Here is a 19,922-nt window from a genome sequence, read left to right on the forward strand (position 1 = left end):
CGAGCCTGCTGCTGGCCTGCACCCTATTTCATTGTGGGGCTAGAGGAGTTAGAGCCCTGTCTATGTTGGTAGATAAGATGAGAGCACCCTCCAGCTAGGATGGAGTCCGTCACTCCTCAGCAGGTCAGGCTTGGTCCTGTTTGTGGGTGAGTCCCAGAAAGAGGGCCAATTATCTACAAATTCTATCTTTTGGGAGGGCAGAAAACAGTTTTCAACCACGCGATTGAGTGCTGAGACTCTGCTTAGAAGCTCGTCACTCCCCCTAACTGGAGGGGGCCAGAGACAATACTCGATGCCGACACATCTTTCTAGCTGATTTACACGCTGAAGCTATGTTGCACTTGGTGACCTCTGACTGTTTCATCCTAACATCGTTGGTGCCGACGTGGATAACAATATCTCTATACTCTCTACACTCGCCAGATTTAGCTTTAGCCAGCACCATCTTTAGATTAGCCTTAACGTCGGTAGCCCTGCCCCCTGGTAAACAGTGTATGATCGCTGGGTGATTCGCTTTAAGTCTAATACTGCGGGTAATGGAGTCGCCAATGACTAGGGTTTTCAATTTGTCAGAGCTAATGGTGGAGCCTTCGGCGTCTCAGACCCCGTAACGGAGGAGTAGGACAAGAGAAGACTCAGACCGACCTCGACTCGCTACATAATGGGGAGAACCGGTTGAAAGTTCTGTCGGCTGAATGAGCGACACCGGTTGAGCATTCCAACAGCATTTCCCTCCAGAAGCCATGAGAAAGTTGTCCGGCTGCGGGACAGTGCGGGGGATTTAACTAACGTTACTATCTGTACTTACTGGTGGCACAGACGCTGTTTCTTCCTTTCCTCACTGAAATTACCCTTGCCTAACGATTGCGTCTGAAGCTGGGCTTGTAGCACAGCTATTCTCGCCGTAAGGCGATCGTTCTCCTGTACATTATGAGTACAGCGACTGCAATAGAAGACATCATGTTAATGTTACTACTTAGCTTCGGCTGTTGAAGGTGTTGACGAACCATGTCCAGATAAAGCGTCCGGGTGAAAAAGTTGAATGAGGGAAAAAGTTACGATGGAAAAAAACCAAAAATATAAACGGTAATTAAAAACAAAAACAAACAAAAAAAAACGTAAAGTTGTCAGCTAGCAAAGTAAAGTGGCAGCAAAACGCAACGCAACAAAACGCACGACTACTGTTGCATGTAGGTCTAGATGATTTATGGATTGATCATATTACTTGTAATAAGGCTGTAACGTAACAAAATGTGGAAAAAGTCAAGGGGTCTGAATACTTTCCATTGCACTGTATAGTGTAGTGTAGTGTTGTGTAGTTTATTAAGTATAGTGTAATGTTCACATTACAGGGGTATTGTATATTATAGTGTGGTATTGTGTAATGTTAATGTTTCACAGGTCTTGAGTTATCAGCTCTTTGACGTAGGGGACGTGTTAGTGGTGTGTGTGTGTGTGTGTGTGTGTGTGTGTGTGTGTGTGTGTGTGTGTGTGTGTTGTGTGTGTGTGTGTGTTGGTGTGTGTGTGTGTGTGTGTGTGTGTGTGGTGTGTGTGTGGTGTGTGTGTGTGTGTGTGTGTGTGTGTAAATATATAATCACTGTTTTCGTGTTACACCTCAGACCCTGTGCTCAGACTATTACTGCAGTCTCCTACCCTCTAGACCAGGGGTGGGCAACTCCAGTCTTCCAGGGCCAGATTGGTGCAGTTTTGCCCAGCTACACACCTGACTCCAATAATCACCTAATTATTTATCTTCAGTTTAGAATGCAATGTGATTAATCAGCTGTGTTTGCTCGGGATGGAGAAACAGTGTGACACCAATCAGGCCCTGGAGGACTGGAGTTGCCCACCCTGTTATAGACCTCTGCTACACTGAGCTGAGAAATGACCAAGGGAGTTGCCCACCCCTGTTATAGACCTCTGCTACACTAAGCTGTCTGAGAAATGAACCAGGGAGTTGCCCACCCCTGTTATAGACCTCTGCTACACTAAGCTGTCTGAGAAATGACCAAGGGAGTTGCCCACCCCTGTTATAGACCTCTGCTACACTAAGCTGTCTGAGAAATGACCAAGGGAGTTGCCCACCCCTGTTATAGACCTCTGCTACACTAAGCTGTCTGAGAAATGACAAGGGAGTTGCCCACCCCTGTTATAGACCTCTGCTACACTGAGCTGTCTGAGAAATGACCAACACATGAGCATCTGTCTAACACACTCTCTCTCTCTCGCTTTCTCTTTCTACCCCCCGATCCTCTCCCCCCCTCTCTCACTCTTTCTCCTCACTCCCTCTCCATCTCTTTCTTTCCATCCTACAGGCGTGTCATGGATGTGCAGCGGGATCAAGGTGTGACTGCAGCGGAGTGAAAGGAGTCAAGGTGAGAGGAAATACACACACACTAAACCCACTGTACAAAACAACCCTAACACATCATTTCCTGATCTGATTTGTAATGACTGTTTTGTCCGTGTGCAATATGCATTGTAAGAAGTGTCATGACTTTGTGTTCTGTGTTCCACAGGGTGAAAGGGGTTTACAGGACTACAGGGTCAGCTGGGCGTACCGGGGTACCCCGGACCTGAGGGCCCATCGGTGGCAGGGGAGAGAAGGTAGGAGGTCCTTCCTGGATCTTGTTGTAGGAGATACATCATACCTGACCATATCTGGGAATTTAGACTCTTGAAAAACGACCCCCCCCCCCCCCCTCCCAACTTCTCCTTCTTCTCTCTCTCAGGGTAGTGACGGAACTTCAGGGTCTGGAGGACCAAAAGGGATACGAGTGAGTAACCTGACATGCCCACACACGTCTCACGTCTCACTCCATATACCAGTTCAGTACACAGTCGAATGGCCCTCTCTAGAGTGTAGTACTCACCTTAGCCCACCAGATGTCCTCGTTTCACTCCAAGACAAACGGGAAGTAACCTTATTGGTTTCTGATGTGAATGTACAATCAGTGGTGTAGAGCATTATTTTTAGGTGAGGGAGCGCGCTTTATTTAAAAAATAAAATAAATAAATCACGTCATAATCTCCTCAATCAAAGTTTGTACGGACAGATGTGGCCAATTCAATCGTATATCATTAATATGTGTATAGTGCATCCTCCAGTTGTGACGTCTACCCACACCTATTGTCTAAAGAAAATGTTACGTTTTTAATACCCTCAAACACCAGGTTAGGCATAGGTTACCTCATCTCCAAATAGGCCATCATCACTGTSCATCGTGAATGATAGTTATTCACGTTTTACGGGTGAAACGTCCCAACTGCATCTCCATGCCAACCATTTGATTGATCTCAATCAGTTTGATGGGAATATGCGTTCAGGTCTTCTTGAAGTATTGTTTCGTCAGTGAATCAGAGCAGACGGTGTTAACAAACTAGTAGCTTTTATATGTATGTTTTATATGTATTATGTTTCAGTCAAAACATATGTCCTGCCTAGTGGATCACACTGTTGGGTTTTGGCCGCATGAGAAGAAAAAATGTGACTATTAAGCTTCAGTTAACCACATCCTAAAATATAATTAGAAATGAGAGGTTGTGTTTGGTGTAACAGTATCTTTGTACGTTATTATATTCGGGTTCTGTTATGCAAAATACTAATTCATCGTTATGGGATCTTGCAAGACATTGATTCATCTTTGATCTACATTTCCCGAACAAGCACCATTGTGAGAAGTGCTAATCTTCTACTTGTAATTCTAATAGTAAGTGATGAGTAGGACTATTAGGCATCAGGTCTTGATGAGGTGTCATTTTAAGCGATTGGAGCCACTTCGTGGTGCTGAAAGAACAGCGACAAGATCTTGCAACGAAGGATAGCTGAAGAAGGAAAGCTCTGCCATTCGGCCAGTTCAGGAACAAACAACAATAAATTGCAGTAGGCCTAAATCCTAATAGGCCTACGACTACGTGGTACAGCTATTTGTAGGCTATAGCCTAATGTAAATACAAATACATATAGCTTCATATCATTGCACTATTTTGTAGGCTATAGCCTAATGTAAATACAAATACAATAATCTTCATATCATTGCATTATTTATTGTAAGGCTATAGCCTAATGTAAATACAAATACATATAGCTTCATATTTTGCACTATTTGTAGGCATATGCCTAATGTAAATACAAAATAACATATAGCTTCATATTATTGCACTAATTTGTAGGCTATATGCCTAATGTAAATACAAATACATATAGCTTCATATCATTGCACTATTTTGTAGGCTATAGCCTAATGTAAATACAAAATACATATAGCTTCATATCATTGCACTATTTGTAGGCTATAGCCTAATGTAAATACAAAATAACATGATAGCTTCATATTATTGCACTATTTGCGAGGAGAGCTTTAATGCAAGTAGGCATTTCATTGTATTGTGTAGCTTACACAATGTATCATAAATAAACTTTGATTTGATTAGCTTGAACACATGGTTACAATATTCCCTATTGCAGAATAAAAGAAAACAGAGGTGAACTATCAATTCATAAAATGTATTTGCATAGATTAAACATGCTATCAAATCAATTGACCAAATAGTGAACATAAAAAAATTGCAGGAATTCGTTTAGAAAACAGTCAGAAAATCTGTTTTTGGTGTAGTGTATTCACAATGTCACGCCCTGACCATAGTTTGCTTTGTATGTTTCTATGTTTTGTTTGGTCAGGGTGTGATCTGAGTGGGCATTCTATGTTGTATGTCTAGTTTGTCTATTTCTATGTGTTTGGCCTGATATGGTTCTCAATCAGAGGCAGGTGTTAGTCGTTGTCTCTGATTGGGAGCCATATTTAGGTAGCCTGTTTTGTCATTGTGGGTTGTGGGTGATTGTCTATGTGTAGTGTTTTGTGTCAGCACTATTATTCGGTAGCTTCACGTTCGTGGTTTGTAATTTTTTGTATAGTTCGTTCAGTGTTCTCTTTTCTAAATAAATTCAAGATGAACACTTACCATGCTGCATATTGGTCCTCCGATCCTTCCAACTACTCCTCCTCAGAAGAGGAGGAAGACGAACGTGACATACACATCTAAATAAACAATAACCAAAATGCATTATTACCTCCAATTTGGCCGAATTCACATTTCCATTTTCCCACCCTGACAAACCAAGTTAGAACGAGCCCTGCGTCTCAACCAATAGCCAATGTAGGCTAACTATCTCAAGCAYGGCTACAGCAACATCCGGAGAGGCTCTTTGGGCTTTGCGGTGACCACTCTGGTTTGGGTGTCCTTGGCGCCATATCCAAGTAGTGGTCACATATGTCTCTGAGCCAAGAGTTGGTCCGTGGAGTTTTATGAACGTCAAGGCAGACACACGGGGAATTAAGATGTTTTTATTTTAATGTTCTGATTGGCCAAAGTGGTCAAGCCTGTGATAGGCCTTCGCAGTGCATACACCTACCTTATAGTTCTTTCTCATTCTCCCCACCGTCAGACAGGAGACCGGGAAGAAATCATAATTTACCTCTAGGCAACTYTACATATTATAAATTATCATTTTTTATGCTATTGTTTTTCATTGAATGTTAGTGTAATTAAATATAGTTATTTAGAATTTCTCAGAATATATTTTCCAGAAATAGTTWTACCAGCTCCGTGTATTCTCAAAGAAGTAAGAGAGCGCTGCACTACACCACTGTGTCTGATGTACCATTTCTCTGAGTATTTTATTGATCAGTGGTGGCTGGTGTCACTTTAAATGGGGAGGACGGGCTTATAGTAATGGCTGTAACGGAATCAATGGGATGGTCTCAAGCACATCAAACACCTGATTTCCATGACCTTGATACCATTCCATTCATTATTATGAGCCGTCCTCCCCTCACCAGCCTCCTCTCCTATTGATTCACCTTGTTCCCACAGGGCCCTCCCGGACTGCCTGGATTCCCCGGAACATCAGGAATTCCAGTGAGTTTCCTACTTTTATTTGTCACTTTTTACTATATAGCSTAGCTTATCTATATAGCCTAGCTTATCTATATAGCCTAGCTTATCTATATAGCCTAGCCCTTCTGGTGGAGAGACGGTGGAACCTTTACTGAACTATCATTGGCTGTTTTTAACATCACATGACATCCAGGGAGCAGATAGAACATATAATGAATAGAAGTGACACGATTTCAAATTTAATCTTACAACAATTATTTATGTTGTACACATAGAGATAGATAGAGGACTCATCTTTGTATCTGTGCCATTATAGCGTCTGTGACAGCATGGGCAGCGCCATTGAGGCAATCTACATTTTTAAGTAGTCAAWTGTCTTCTTCTCGATTAGCTGATCCTTCCTGATGACCCAGTTGGACATGAGAGAAACAGGGTCACCAGGAGGGATCAGCCAATGATCAGCCAATGAAGTTATAAGTCCCACCCAGTTGGCTACATTAAAATGGTGGAAGCCCTCAATGGCGCTGCCTATGCTAAGACAGCCTTTTGGCCACTAGAGGCCTCTATCATTCTCTATGGTTCTACACCATACATTTTATCTGAATGTTCCGTACTGCATCGCTGTGTAACCTCACTTCCTGTGTGATGTGTGACTTCCGGTTGTCTCTGTGTCTGTGTTCTCCTGCAGGGTCTCCCGGGACAGGATGGCCCCCCAGGCCCCAAAGGAACTGCAGGCTGCAACGGGACTAAGGTGGGTTACTATTTTTAGATGGCAGCACTCTGCTATGATCTGTGGTGTTGTATCACACCTGGCCACTAGATGGCAGAACTCTGCTATTATCTGTGGTGTTGTATCACACCTGGCCACTAGATGYCAGCACTCTGCAATGATCTGTGGTGTTGTATCACACCTGGCCACTAGATGGCAGAACTCTGCTATTATCTGCGCTTGTAAGGCTACTGAGTCAAAGCATATAGCATATTGGAAAAGTAACCAATGGGCTGAAGACTGTTGATGCAAAATTAAAATGATTATAGGTGCAATATGCAGAAATCGCTCCGCCATTTCCTGGTTGCTAAAATTGTAGTGGTTTGCCTAATTTCAGTTTATTTCACAAAACAAGCCGTCATTGAGTAGAGAATCATTGTACCATCTAAACTGCTGTGAAATATATTTTCCTTAAACAATAATATTGTATTTTCAGCTGTTTGAAGCTGGTGTACAAAACCCAAAGTAAAAGATGCAAAAACAAACCTTGAGAACAGGGAAACATAGAAATCGCACACATAGAACATATCTACCGCTGCTTGGACTTGTTTTCAATGAGAATGACATATCTATACTCATATTTCTATATGAATTTGGTCAGGTTGCCCAAAAAGTCACATACTGTATAGCAGCTTTAATTCTATCTCTTCTCAGGGTGAGCGAGGATTCCCTGGAAGTCCAGGCTTCCCCGGACTGGAGGGTCGATTGGTGAGTACCTTACACACACGGTGTCGTCTCTCTCATGTCTCTCTGAGAAAATTTGGAAGATTAAACTTTAAACTAATGAGACTTTAAAATGTATCCCATTTTTCTCGTCTCCCTCCTCTTCAGGGTCCACCTGGTTTTCCAGGACAAAAGGTAACTACTGTATTTGTCAAACTGTTGTCCTCTTTAGATTAAGTACTGGCTCATATAATTCACTAGGAAACAACAGTGTATCTAATACGTGCTATGGAGTACACTAATGAATACGACCTCAATGTYTGATGGGTTCCGCTTTAACCTTCGGTTGTCTCCACAGGGAGACCCAGGTGATGTTTTCACAGATGACCGTTTCGGACAGAAAGGAGGTGTAGGTCTGCCTGGCCTGCCCGGAGTTCCTGTGAGTATTCTATACAACCATAGACCCACTTTGAACTCAACTGATTTTAACTGACCTACAATTCTAAAGTCTGTATTTAGACAGATAAAAGAGAACCTTAATTAGATTTTGTCAAGTGATTGGTTTTATCAAATAGTAGGCTAATATAATATATTGGTCATATTTGGATTTTCAGAATCAATCAATCAAACAAATGGTAAACCATTATGGGAGATGTAAACCTGTGTCTTTCAACCCAGAGGTCATTGTGTAACGTTTGGTGTCTGTCTTGTTTCTAGGGTGACCAAGGCCCCTCGGGATTGTCCGGTCCTACCGGCCCTCCCGGRCCCAGAGGTTATGCGGTACAGTACAGTAACATCCCAAATCATGTTATTGACAACAGGCACTCGTCCTTTATGTTCCGAGGAACTTTACACAATCAAACTGGTCCCAGACCTATGACATCCAGTATGTTCTGAGGGACTTTACACAGTCAAACTGGTCCCAGACCTCAATCAATCAAATGTATTTATAAATCCCTTTTTACATCAGCCGATGTCACAAAGTGCTGTACAGAAACCCAGCCTAAAACCCCAAACAGCAAGCAATGCAGATGTAGAAGCACAGTGGCCAYGAAAAACTCCCTAGAAAAGCCAGAACCTAGGAAGAAACCTAGAGAGGAACCAGGCTCTGAGGGGTGGCCAATCCTCTTCTGGCTGTGCTGGGTGGAGATTATAAGAGTACATGGCCATTAAGGCCAGATTGTTCTTCAAGATGTTCACACTTTCATAGATGACCAGCAGGGTCAAATCCCAGTGGTTGTTGATGGTGCAACAGGTCAGCACCTCAGGAGTAAATGTCAGTTGGCTTTTCATAGCCGAGCATTCAGAGGTGGAGACAGTAGGTGCGAGAAAGAGAGAGAGAGAGAGAGAGAGTCGAAAACAGCAGGTCCTGGGACAAGGTAGCACATCCGGTGAACAGGTCAGGGTTCCATAGCCACAGTCAGAACAGTTGAAACTGGAGCAGCAGCGCGACCAGGTGGACTGGGGAGAGCCAGGAGTCATCAGGCCATGTAGTCCAAAGGCATAGTCCTAGGAATCAGGTCCTCTGGGAGGGAAAGAAGAGAGAGAGAATTTACAGGGAGCATACCACACTGCTGGCCTGCTTCTGAAGCTAAGCAGGATTGGTCCTGGATGGGAGACCAGATGCTGCTGGAAGTGGTGTTGGAGGGCCAGTAGGAGGCACCCTTTCCTCTGGTCTAAACAATAATTTCTCAATGCCCCAGGGCAGTGATTAGGGACATTGTGTAGGGTGCTGTCTTTCAGATGGGATGTTAAACGGGTGTCCTGACTCTCTGTGGTCACTGAAGAAGTAACTCTTTCAGTAGTTTAGTTGGGATAGGGTCCAGTATGCAGCTTGAKGGTTTAGAGGCCATGACTATTTTCTCCATTGATCCTAGTTCCTGGCAGTTCCGTGCAGACTCAGGACAACGGAGCTTTGGAGAAACACACAGATTCAAAGAGGAGTCCGTAATTTGCTTTCTAATGATCACGATCTTTTCATCGAAGAAGTTCATGAATTCATCACGGCTGAAGTGAAAGCCATCCTCTCTTGTGGAATGCTGCTTTTTAGTTKATTTTGGATTGTTCTCTTTCTCCTCAATTAGGTTGGAAAAATAGGAAGATCGAGCAGCATTGAGGGCTCTTTGATATTGCACGATATTGTCTTTCCAAGCTAGTCGGAAGATTTCCAGTTTGGTGGAGCGCCATTTCCGTTACAATTTTTCTGGACACTTGCTTCAGAGCTCGAAAATTTCCAGGGAGCTAATTTCTTGTGACAAATGTCGTTGTTTTTTAGGGGTGCGACTGCATATAGGGTATTGCGCAAGGTTAAATTTAGATCCTCAGTTAGGTGATTAACTGATTTTTGTCCTCTAACGTCCCTGGTTAGATGGAGGAAATCTAGAAGGGAATCTAGGTATCTTAGGGTTGTCCAAGGATTTATAGCACGGCTGTTGATGATCCTTGGTTGGGGTCTGAGCAGATTATTTGTTGRGGTTGCAAACGTAATAAGATGGTGGTCTGATAATCCAGGATAATGAGGAAAAACATTTAGATCCACAATATTTATTCCACAGGACAAAACTAGATCCAGAGTATGACTGTGGCAATGAGTAGGTCCAGAGACATGTTGGACAAAACCCACTGAGTCGACAATGGCTCCGAAAGTATTTTGGAGTGGGTCTGTGGACTTTTCCATGTGAATATTGAAGTCACCAAAAATGTGAATATTGTCTGCCATGTCTACAAGATCCGATAGGAATTCAGGGAAGTCAGTGAGGAACYTATACATACATATACATATACGGCCCAGGAGGCCTGCAGAAAGTAGCTATAAAAGGTGATTGAGTAGGCTGCATAGATGTCATGACTAGAAGCTCAAAAGATGAAAAGATTCTGTATTTTTCTTTGTAAATTGAAATTTGCTGTCGTAAATGTTAGCAACACCTTCGCTTTTGCGGGATTCTCGGGGGATATGATCACTTGTGTAACCAGGAGCAGAGACCTCATTTAACACAGTAAATTCATCAGGCTTGAACCATGTTTCAGTCACGCCAATCACAAAAGTGAGGGATCTAACATTAAGTAGCCCTATTTTGAGATATGAGATATCACAATCTCTTTCTCTTTATTCCACACCGCCATGTTTAGTTTTGCCCAACCTAGGTCGAGGCACAGACACGGTCTCAATGGGGATAGCTGAGCTGACTACACTGACTGTGCTAGTGGCAGACTCCACTAAGCTGGCAGGCTGGCTAACAGCCTGCTGCCTGGCCTGCACCCTATCTCATTGTGGAGCTAGAGGGGTTAAAGCCCTGTCCAATTATCTACACATTCTATCTTTTGGGAGGGGATGAAAACAGTTTTCAACCAACAAGTGAGTTGTGAGGCTTTGCTTTAGAGCTCATCACCTGTGACGTCCAATATTTTCCGAGGGACTTTACACAGTCAAACTGTTCCCAGACCTGTAGACCATCTAGTAATGTTTCTGTGGGACTTAGGTTCCAGACTTGTCCCGGAAAGCTGGTCCCAGAATGTGACAATCCAGTATTTCCTGTGGGACTGGTCCCAATTGTCCACCAGGCCACGCTGGTCCCCCAGACATGTGCTTCAGTATGTTCTTGTGGGAGCTGGTCCCAGACTTGTCCAGGCAAGCTGGTCCCCAGACCTGTGACATCCAGTAAATATAAGTGGACTGGTCGCCAGACTGTCCGCAGGCAAGCTGGGTCCCAGACATGTGACATCCAGTTGAAATATCTGTGGACTGGTCCCAGACTTGTCCCCAGGCAAGCTGGTCCCAGAATGTGACTTCCAGTATGTTCTGTGGGACTTGCTCCCAGACTTGGTCCCCAGCACGCGTTCCCAGACATGTGACTTCCAGTAGTGTTTGTCACTGCCGAATATTAAGAATTGGGCCAACTTTTAGAAGTTAGAATATTTTTCAAATTCTAGACATTCAGTTATATCCCAGCTAGCACATTTGGTTCCTTGGAAGTTCTGGGAACGAACATTTTTGGTTGCAGAATGTTTTTCTATGGTTCCATTAAAGTGTTCCTGGGAGGTTTTATTAACATTCTGAGAACGGAAATTATAAATTATTTGAAGGTAATGTTTCAATAAGACTTTTAGCTTAAGTTAACTGTTTTGAACTCAAATCACACATATACATTCATTTGCTTAGGCGTTAATCATGCAAACACAATTATTTTTTATATTAGCATCACTGAGATTCAAACCTATGATCTTCTGTTCTCTATTCATGGAATCCATCCCACTGCACCACCAGGATTGAGTTAGTATGTGTTTTTAACTCATGCAAAACTGTACATTTGAGTCTATTCAAACAGACCCCATTTCAAAGGAAACAAGCACTCTTTCAGATCAGGTGTGGCCAATACATATTTTTTATTTAAACTTTTTTAACTAGGCAAGTCAGTTAAAAACAAATTCTTATTTACAATGATGGCCTACACCGGCCAAACCCGGACGACTCTGGGCCAATTGTGCACCGCCTTATGGGACGCCTATTCACTACCGGTTGTGATATTAATGGGTGCGGCCAACACACCTGAACACCTGAACACACTTAACAAGATAGAGAGAGTTTTGTTGATGCTGAGAATGGAGGATATATGTTTTGAAATTGCATTCTTAGAATGTTCATGGAATGTTACTAATGTTTTCTTGAGGTTTTTATGGAAAGTTTTCTTAATGTTCTGAGAACATGACTTTAAAATAGAACCATGAGGAAACATGTAGATAACATTATGCTGAAGTACTGAAATTCCCACCTAAGAAACATATGGTTCTCAGAACGTTATGTGCTAGCTGGGTTTCCTGCATATTTCACAGAACATTGGTTTTTCCTAACCGTAGGACAACCACGCTCTAAGAAACATATGGTTCTCAGAACGTTATGTGCTAACTGMGTAAGAACTGATCCAACGTAGTTTGCGTCATTATAACATTTTATTATTCTATCAATAGTTATATATTTTCTTAATAAAGTTGTTAATGTGTTGTTAATAAAGTTGTGTGCCATTTTGTAGGGTCGTTCCGGGCCTCCTGGTCTTCCTGGTCCTAAGGTGAGTTGCTTTYCACACTGAATATATGTACATATCTATCTCAATTACCTCGTACCCCTACACATCCACTCAGTACTGGTACCCCGTATATATAACCAAGTTATCSTTACTCGTTGTGTATTTATTCCTTGTGTTATTATTATTTCTCTCTGTATTGTTGGGAAGGGCCTGTAAGTAAGCATTTCACTGTTAGTCTACACCTGTTGCTTATGAAGCATGTGACAAATACAATTTGATTTGATTTGAAGACAGTAATACGTTCTTCTTGTTCTTCTTCTACAGGGAAACATGGGGTTGAACTTCCAAGGTCCCAAAGGAGATAAGGTAGGAACCGCAAGGGAAGAACTGTCATCAGTGGGTGGTCAACGAATGGCCTCCTGAATACTGATTGTGTGTCGTGTGTGGTGTGGTGTGTGTTGTGAGTGTGTGTGGTGTGTGTGTGTGTGTGTGTGTGGGTTGTGTGTGTGTGTGTGTGTGTGTGTGTGTGTGTGTGTGTGTGTGTGTGTGGTGTGGAGTGTGTGTGTGTGTGTAGGGTATTTCAAGGTCAGCAAGGTCCCTCCGGACCACCAGGACAAGTTGGGGAGCAACAAGACCCTCAGTGTCAAGTATTCAGAAAGGAGAAACGGTGAATATCCTACATTACACATTTCCCCTGATTGATCAGGAATTCCTTCAGGTTTTTTTTTACCTCAGAAACTCATAGAGTTACATGAAATTACTGAAATAGAGGATCTCTATAAACTCATTATCATTGGATCGTCATAAGCTTTTTAATGTCACTTGATAAACATCAATAGTGGTTAGTGCTTCTATTATGACATGTATGTAAACTGACAATCCATTAGTGTGCTCCTGTTGGCTGAACTCAGTGGTTCCCAAACGTGAGATCAGGAACCCATGTGGAACTCCTGTAATCTTAAACAAATTAAGAATTTTTTTTGTCTTCAAAATGGGTATAGACTACCACCTTCTAGTGTCAACTAAGGACCTCTTACACTATAAGAAGCCACTTTCCTGTCATTATTAATGCTTTGGGGCAGCTTGTGTGACCTGTGAATATAATTTTTCCAAAGTGGGGTCCCTGGGATTTTCTAGTGTCAGTTTGGGGTTGTGTCCAGTAAACGTTGTAGGAACCCCTGCTGTAACTGAACGGGCCCAGTAACTTCTGTTATGACATGTAACGTAAAACGTTGTAGGAACCCCTGCTGTAACTGAACTGGCCCAGTAACTTCTGTTATGACATGTACCGTAACGTTGTAGGAACCCCTGCTGTTAACTGAAACTGGCCAGAAACTTCTGTTATGACATGTAACGTAAACGTTGTAGGAACCCTGCTGTAACTGGAACTGGCCCAGTAACTTCTGTTATGACATGTAACGTAAACATTGTAGGAAACCCCTGCTGTAATGAAGCTGCCCAGTAACTTCTGTTATGACATGTAATGTAAATGGCCAGCTGTAAGTGTAAAGCTATACGCTCTACTGGGCCTCGTATTTTATCATGTTTCAACACCAGGTGATGAGCACCATCATGCCTTTTAAATCCCCTATAAATGCAACTCTCATAATGACCAGTAGAGGGAAGCATTTAGCCTTGTTATAAAACGTACATTTAAAAACGTAACTTAACCTTTGTTATCTCTTGGTACTGTGTTGTGAAAGTTGTTGTATTCTTACAACTGTTTTTAAAATATATATTTATTTATATACATTTTGTTTATTTCTTTAAAAGGTTAGATATCTTTATTGACATTGTTTTGATTCTAAGACTATTGATGAAAACATTTTGTTTCTTCTTATTTCTTGTTAACAWCAACTTGTTATTGTTGTTTCTTTACTCGTTGCCAGGGTGATCAAGGTTTACCTGGTCCACCTGGTGATCCTGGTTATCCTGGACCCCCTGTGAGTATCACTCACTATCAATCACATTATATACCTACATTTTTACTCAGTGTCTGTCATACTATATATCTACGTTTTGATACATCTGTGTTTCTATACACCTATATTTTGTAACACACTGTAAATAATGTGCTCTATGAATCACAAGTGTCATATAAGACCATGTGGGTTGAGGATCTGAATAATGCAAGACCCTATTATATCAAATCAATCAATCAATCAATCAATCAATGGTTGTGTGTGTGTCTGACAAATGTTGGGTTTGTAGGGTTCATCTGGTGGTTTGAAGGGAGAGAAAGGAGAAAACGGAGAAGCAGGCAAACGGGGCAAACCAGGGAAGGATGGAGACCCAGGTCCTGCTGGATTCCCTGTGAGTTCTTCATACAGAACTAGGATGATTCTATTCATTCTATTGATATGGTTCTAGCCTCCAGTCAACAGCTTGTCAGATACAGTTCCACAACAGTTTAATAGACAGCTGTCTGTCTGTCTGTATGTCCGCTGTATATGAATGATCTGTCAACATCTACCTCTGCCTCTTCCCCTCCCTCCAGTAAGCCAGTGCACATAGCACAAACAAAAACACATTATCACTCCCTCCTCTCTCTCTCTCTCTCTCTCTCTTCTCTCTCCTTTCTTTCCTCTCCTCTTCTCTCCCTCTCTGTTTCTCTCTCTCTCTATCTCTGGTCTCTCTCTCTCTCTCTCTGTCTTGTCTCTGTCTCTGTCTCTGTCTTCTCTCTTCTCTTCTCTCTCTGTCTCTTCGCCTCTTCTCTCTGTCTCTCTCTGTCTCTGTCCTCTCTGTCTCTCTCTCTGGCCCACCGTCTCCGTCGCTCCCCGAACCCCTGAGCTCCGCGACATCCCGCCCCTTCTCTTAATCGCTGGACAGGCTTCCTGGTTTTAGGAAGTGTTTGGGAGAATTCAATAGAGATGCAATTTATTTACAGTGTTGTTCGAAACAGATAAATATAGGTGTATAGAAACAAGATGTTCAAACGTGGATGTTAGTATGAAGACACTGGTAGATGTGATTGATAGTGAGTGATACTAGCATAGGGGGTCTAGGATAACAGGATGCACCAAGGTGGATCGCAGGTAACCTTGATCACTGGGCAACGAGCAGAAACAACAATAAAAGTTTGATGTTAAGAAGTAAATAAGAAGAAAAAATGTTTTCATCATAGTCTTAGAATGCATAAAATGTCAATAAAGATATCTAACGCTTTTAAAGAAATAAACAAAACAGTTGTAAGTAATACAACTAACTTTCAAACACAGTACAAGAGATAACAAAGGTTAGTTAGGTTTTTAATGTAGTTTTATAACTAAGGTAAATGCTTCCTCTACTGGTCATTATGAGAGTTGCATTTATAGGGGATTTAAAGGATATGATGGTGCTTGCATCAGCCTGGTGTTGAACATTTTGATGAAAATCGAGGCCAGTAGAGCGTATAGTTACACTTACAGCTGGCGCATTTCATTACTGTCATAACAGAAGTATGGGCCAGTCGCAGTTACAGCAGAGGTTTCTACAACGTTTAGCGTTACATGTATAACAGAAGTTACTAGGCAGTCAGGTTACAGCAGGGGTTTCCTACGATAAACGTTTACGTTACATGTCCTAACAGAAGTTAGCTGGGCGCAGTGCGTAGTTACAGCAGGGGTTCCTACAACGTTTACTGTTCATGTCATAAAGAATTTTAGTTACTGGGCCAGTGCAGGTTACTGCAGGGTTGCTACACGTTTACGTTAGGATGTCATAACAGAAGTTACTGGGCCCGCCAGTTAAGCAGGGGTTCCTACTAACGTTTAACGTTACATGTCATAACAGAAATTTACTGGGCCCAGGTCTGCAGGTTACAGCAGGGTTTCTCAACGTTTACATACATGTCATAACAGACGTTATGGGCGCCAGTCCAGTTCAGAGGGGTTCCTAAACGTTTAGTGGACAGAAGCAAACTGATCTAGCTAGAAAATCCGCAGGGACCACTTGGAAAAATGATATTACAGGTCACAAGGCTGCCGCAAAGCATAATATGACAGGAAAGTGGCATTTTATAGTGTAAGAGGTCGTTAGTTGACAGCTAGAAGGTGGGTAGTCTATACCCATTTGAAGAGAAAAAGTTAATTAATATTTAAGATTACATGGGAGTTCCGGACATGGGTTCTGATTTCACGTTTGGGAACACTGGAGTTACAGCAAACAGGAGCCCACTAATGGATGTCAGTTTACATTACATGCATTAATAGAAGGCTACTAAGCACTATTGATGTTTATCAAGTGACAATTAAAAAGCTTATGACGATGCAGATGTTTTATAATGAGTTTTATAGAGATGCTCTATTCAGTAATTCTATGTAACTCTATGGAGTTGCTGAGGTAAAAAAAAAACTGAAGGAAATTGCTGATCAATCAGGGGAAATGTGTAATGTAGGATATTACCGTTTCTTCTTTCTGAATACTTGACACTGAGGGTCTTGTTTGCTGCCAACTTGTCCTGGTGGTCGCGGGAGGACTTGCTGACCTGAATACGCCTACCACACACGCATCACAGAACCACACACACAGCACACACAACACACCACCACACCCACGCCACACAACAGCAACACACACACACACCACACACACAACCAGCACTACACAACACAAGCACATCAGTATTCAGGAGTGCGGATTGCGTTACCACCACTGATGACAGTTCTTCTGGGCGGTTCGTACGCTTATCTCCTTTGGGAGGCGCGTTGGAAGTTCAACCATGTTTGCCGCTGTGAAGAAGATACAAGAAGAAGTATTACTGTCTTCAAATCAAATAATTGTTTTGTGGCAGTCATGCTTCATAAGCGGCAACAGGTGTAGACTAAGCAGTGAAATGGCTTACTTACAGGCCTTCCCACAATAACAGAGAGAAATATAATTAAACAAGGAATAAATAGTCACACGAGTAACGATAATTGTTATATATACGGGGTACCAGTACGGGGGGGGGGGGTTGATGTGTAGGGTAGCGAGGTATTGAGATAGATATGTTACATATATTCAGTGTGTAAGCAACTCACGCTAGGACCAGGAAGACGAGGAGGGCCGGAACGACCACAAAATTGGCTCACAACTTGTATTACAATACAAAAGCATTAACAGCTTTATTTAGAATATATAAGCTATTGATAGAATATAAAATGTTATAATGACGCAAAAAAAACAAATTTACGTGGATAGTTCTTAAGCAGTTAGGACATAAGCGTTCTGAAGAAGCTATGTTTTTAGAGGCGATGGTTGTCTACGGTTAGGAAAACCAATGTTCTGTGAAATTGCAGGAATCGAGCTAGACATAAGTTCTGAGAAGCCATATGCTTTGCTTAGGTGGGATTTCAGTACTTGAGGGGCATAATGTTATCTCATGTTTGCTGCATGGTTCTATTTTAAAGTTCATGGTTCTCAGTAAGCATTAAGAAACTTTCATAAAAACTTCAAGAAACATTGTACATTCCATGAACATTCTAAAATGGGGCAATTCAAAACCTATATCTCCATCTCTCAGCATAACAAAATTTTTTTTCCATCTCTCTCTCTATCTTGTTAAGTGTGTTCAGGTGTTCAGTTGTGTTGGCGCACGGCATTAATATAAGAACGGTAGTGAAGTAGGCGTCCCATAAGGCGGTGGCGCAATTGGGCGCAGAGTTGCGTCCCCGGGTTTGGCCGGTGTATGGTGGAGGCATGCATTGGTAATAAGAAATTTGTTTTTAACTGACTTGCTAGTTTAACAGAAAGTTTAACTATAAACATATGTATTGGCCACCTTGATCTGAAAGAGTGTTGTTTCTTTGAAATGGGTTGTTTGAATAGACTCAAATGTACAGATGTTTTTGCATGAGTTAAAAACAGGCATATCTAATCATCTGGTGGTGCAGTGGGATGATTCATGAATAGAGAACAGAAATCCTAGGTTTGAATCTCAGTGATGCTAATATAAAAAGATTATTGTGTTTGCATGATTAACGCCTTTTCCACTAAGGCAAATGTAATGTATATGTGTAATTTGAGTTCAAAACAGTTAACTTAGCTAAAGTTTATGAACATTACCTTCAAATAATTTATAATTTGCGTTCTCAGAATGTAATAAAACTCAGGAACAGCTTTAATGATTACGCTTAGAAACATTCTGCAACCGCAAAATGTTTCGTTCTCCAAATTCAAGGAACAAATGTGTAGCTGGATATAACTGATATGTTGATTTGAAAAATATTCTAATTCTAAAAGTTGCCAATTCTTATATTGCGGTCAGTGACAAACATACTGAAGTCAGCATGTCTGGGAAGAGCTTGCCTGGGGAAAGTCTGAGGACCAGTCAGAAAAAAAAAAAGGGAACATATTTTTGCTGGGGGAAGTCAGCATGTCTGGGACGCGAGCTTGGCCTGGGGACAAGTCTGGGACAGGGCAGTCACTAGAAGCATACTGGATGTCAATGTCTGGAACGGAAGCTGCCTGGGACAAGTCTGACTAGTTCACATAGAAAAAAAAAAAAAAAAAAAAAAAAAGACAAAAAAAAGAACATACTGATGTCACAGGTCTGGGATGCCAGCTTTTTGCTGGGACAAGTCTGGACAGTCCTACAGACATACTGGATAGCCATGTGCTGGGTACAAGGCTTGCTGGGGACAAAGTGGGACAGTCGCTACGAGACATACTGGATGTCAGCAGGTCTGGAGCATGCTGCTGGACAAGTCTGGACAGTCCACAGAAACATACTAGATGTCCAGGTTGGGAAGGCAGTTTGAGGCTGTGTAAAGTCTCGGAAATATTTTGGACGTCGGCAGGTGGATGAGCTCTAATAGCAAAGCTCCAACGTTCAGCTTGTTTTGGTTGAAAACTGTTTTCATCCCGCTCCGAAAAGATAGAGATGTGTTAGATAATTGGACGGGCTTTACCCTAGCTCGCACAATGAGATAGGGTGCGGCAGGCAGCAGGCTGTTAGGGGCGCTGCCGCTTGTGGAGTCTGCATAGCAGAGTCAGTGTAGTCGCTGCAGTGGCTATCCATTTGAGACCGTGTTGTGCTCGACTAAGTTGGGCAAAACTAAACATGGGGTGTGGAATAAAGAGAAAGAGATTGTGATATTTGGCATATTCAAATAGGGCTACTTATGTTAGATCCGCTCACTTTGTGTCTTGGCGTGATGAAATGGTTCAGAGCTGATGAATTTAGTGTTAAATGAGGTCTCTGCTCTGTGTACACTAGTGATCATATGCCCGAGAATCGCGCGCAAGCGAAGGTGTTTGCTAACATTTACGAAGCAAATTCAATTTAAACAAATACGATTATGTTTCATCTTTGTAGCTTCTAGTCATGACTCTTGCTAGCGATACTCAATCACTTTTATAGCTACTTTGCTGCAGGCTCCTGGGCCGTATATGTTATGTATGTATTATGTTCTCATGACTTCGCTGAATTCCTATCGGATTTGGTAGCATGGTCGAGCAATATTCACATTTTTGGTGAGCTTCAATATTACATGGAAAAGTCCACGACCCACTCCAAAATACTTTCGGAGCATTGTCCGACTCAGTGGGGTTTTTTGTCATACATGTTCTGACTCTCTTGGGCACAGTCATACTGCTGGATCTAGTTTCTG

General features: G+C 42.1%; 1 protein-coding gene across 1 annotated transcript in view; it reads left to right on the forward strand.

Moving 5' to 3' along the window:
- Positions 1–2,315: 2,315 nt before the first annotated feature.
- The window catches only part of LOC112072736 (collagen alpha-5(IV) chain-like), a gene marked incomplete at its 5' end in the record, with an annotated part of 60,653 nt that continues 43,046 nt past the window's right edge, over positions 2,316–19,922 (forward strand). The window contains 16 exon segments of the mRNA XM_070439907.1: positions 2,316–2,375; positions 2,528–2,585; positions 2,588–2,607; positions 2,733–2,777; positions 5,875–5,919; positions 6,587–6,649; positions 7,322–7,375; positions 7,499–7,525; positions 7,689–7,769; positions 8,048–8,110; positions 12,358–12,393; positions 12,676–12,717; positions 12,942–12,978; positions 12,981–13,018; positions 14,241–14,294; positions 14,563–14,664. Of these exon segments, the coding sequence (XP_070296008.1) occupies positions 2,316–2,375; positions 2,528–2,585; positions 2,588–2,607; positions 2,733–2,777; positions 5,875–5,919; positions 6,587–6,649; positions 7,322–7,375; positions 7,499–7,525; positions 7,689–7,769; positions 8,048–8,110; positions 12,358–12,393; positions 12,676–12,717; positions 12,942–12,978; positions 12,981–13,018; positions 14,241–14,294; positions 14,563–14,664 (825 nt within the window).

This window comes from Salvelinus sp. IW2-2015, unplaced genomic scaffold (assembly GCF_002910315.2).
Source record: "Salvelinus sp. IW2-2015 unplaced genomic scaffold, ASM291031v2 Un_scaffold2017, whole genome shotgun sequence".
Lineage (NCBI taxonomy): Eukaryota > Metazoa > Chordata > Actinopteri > Salmoniformes > Salmonidae > Salvelinus > Salvelinus sp. IW2-2015.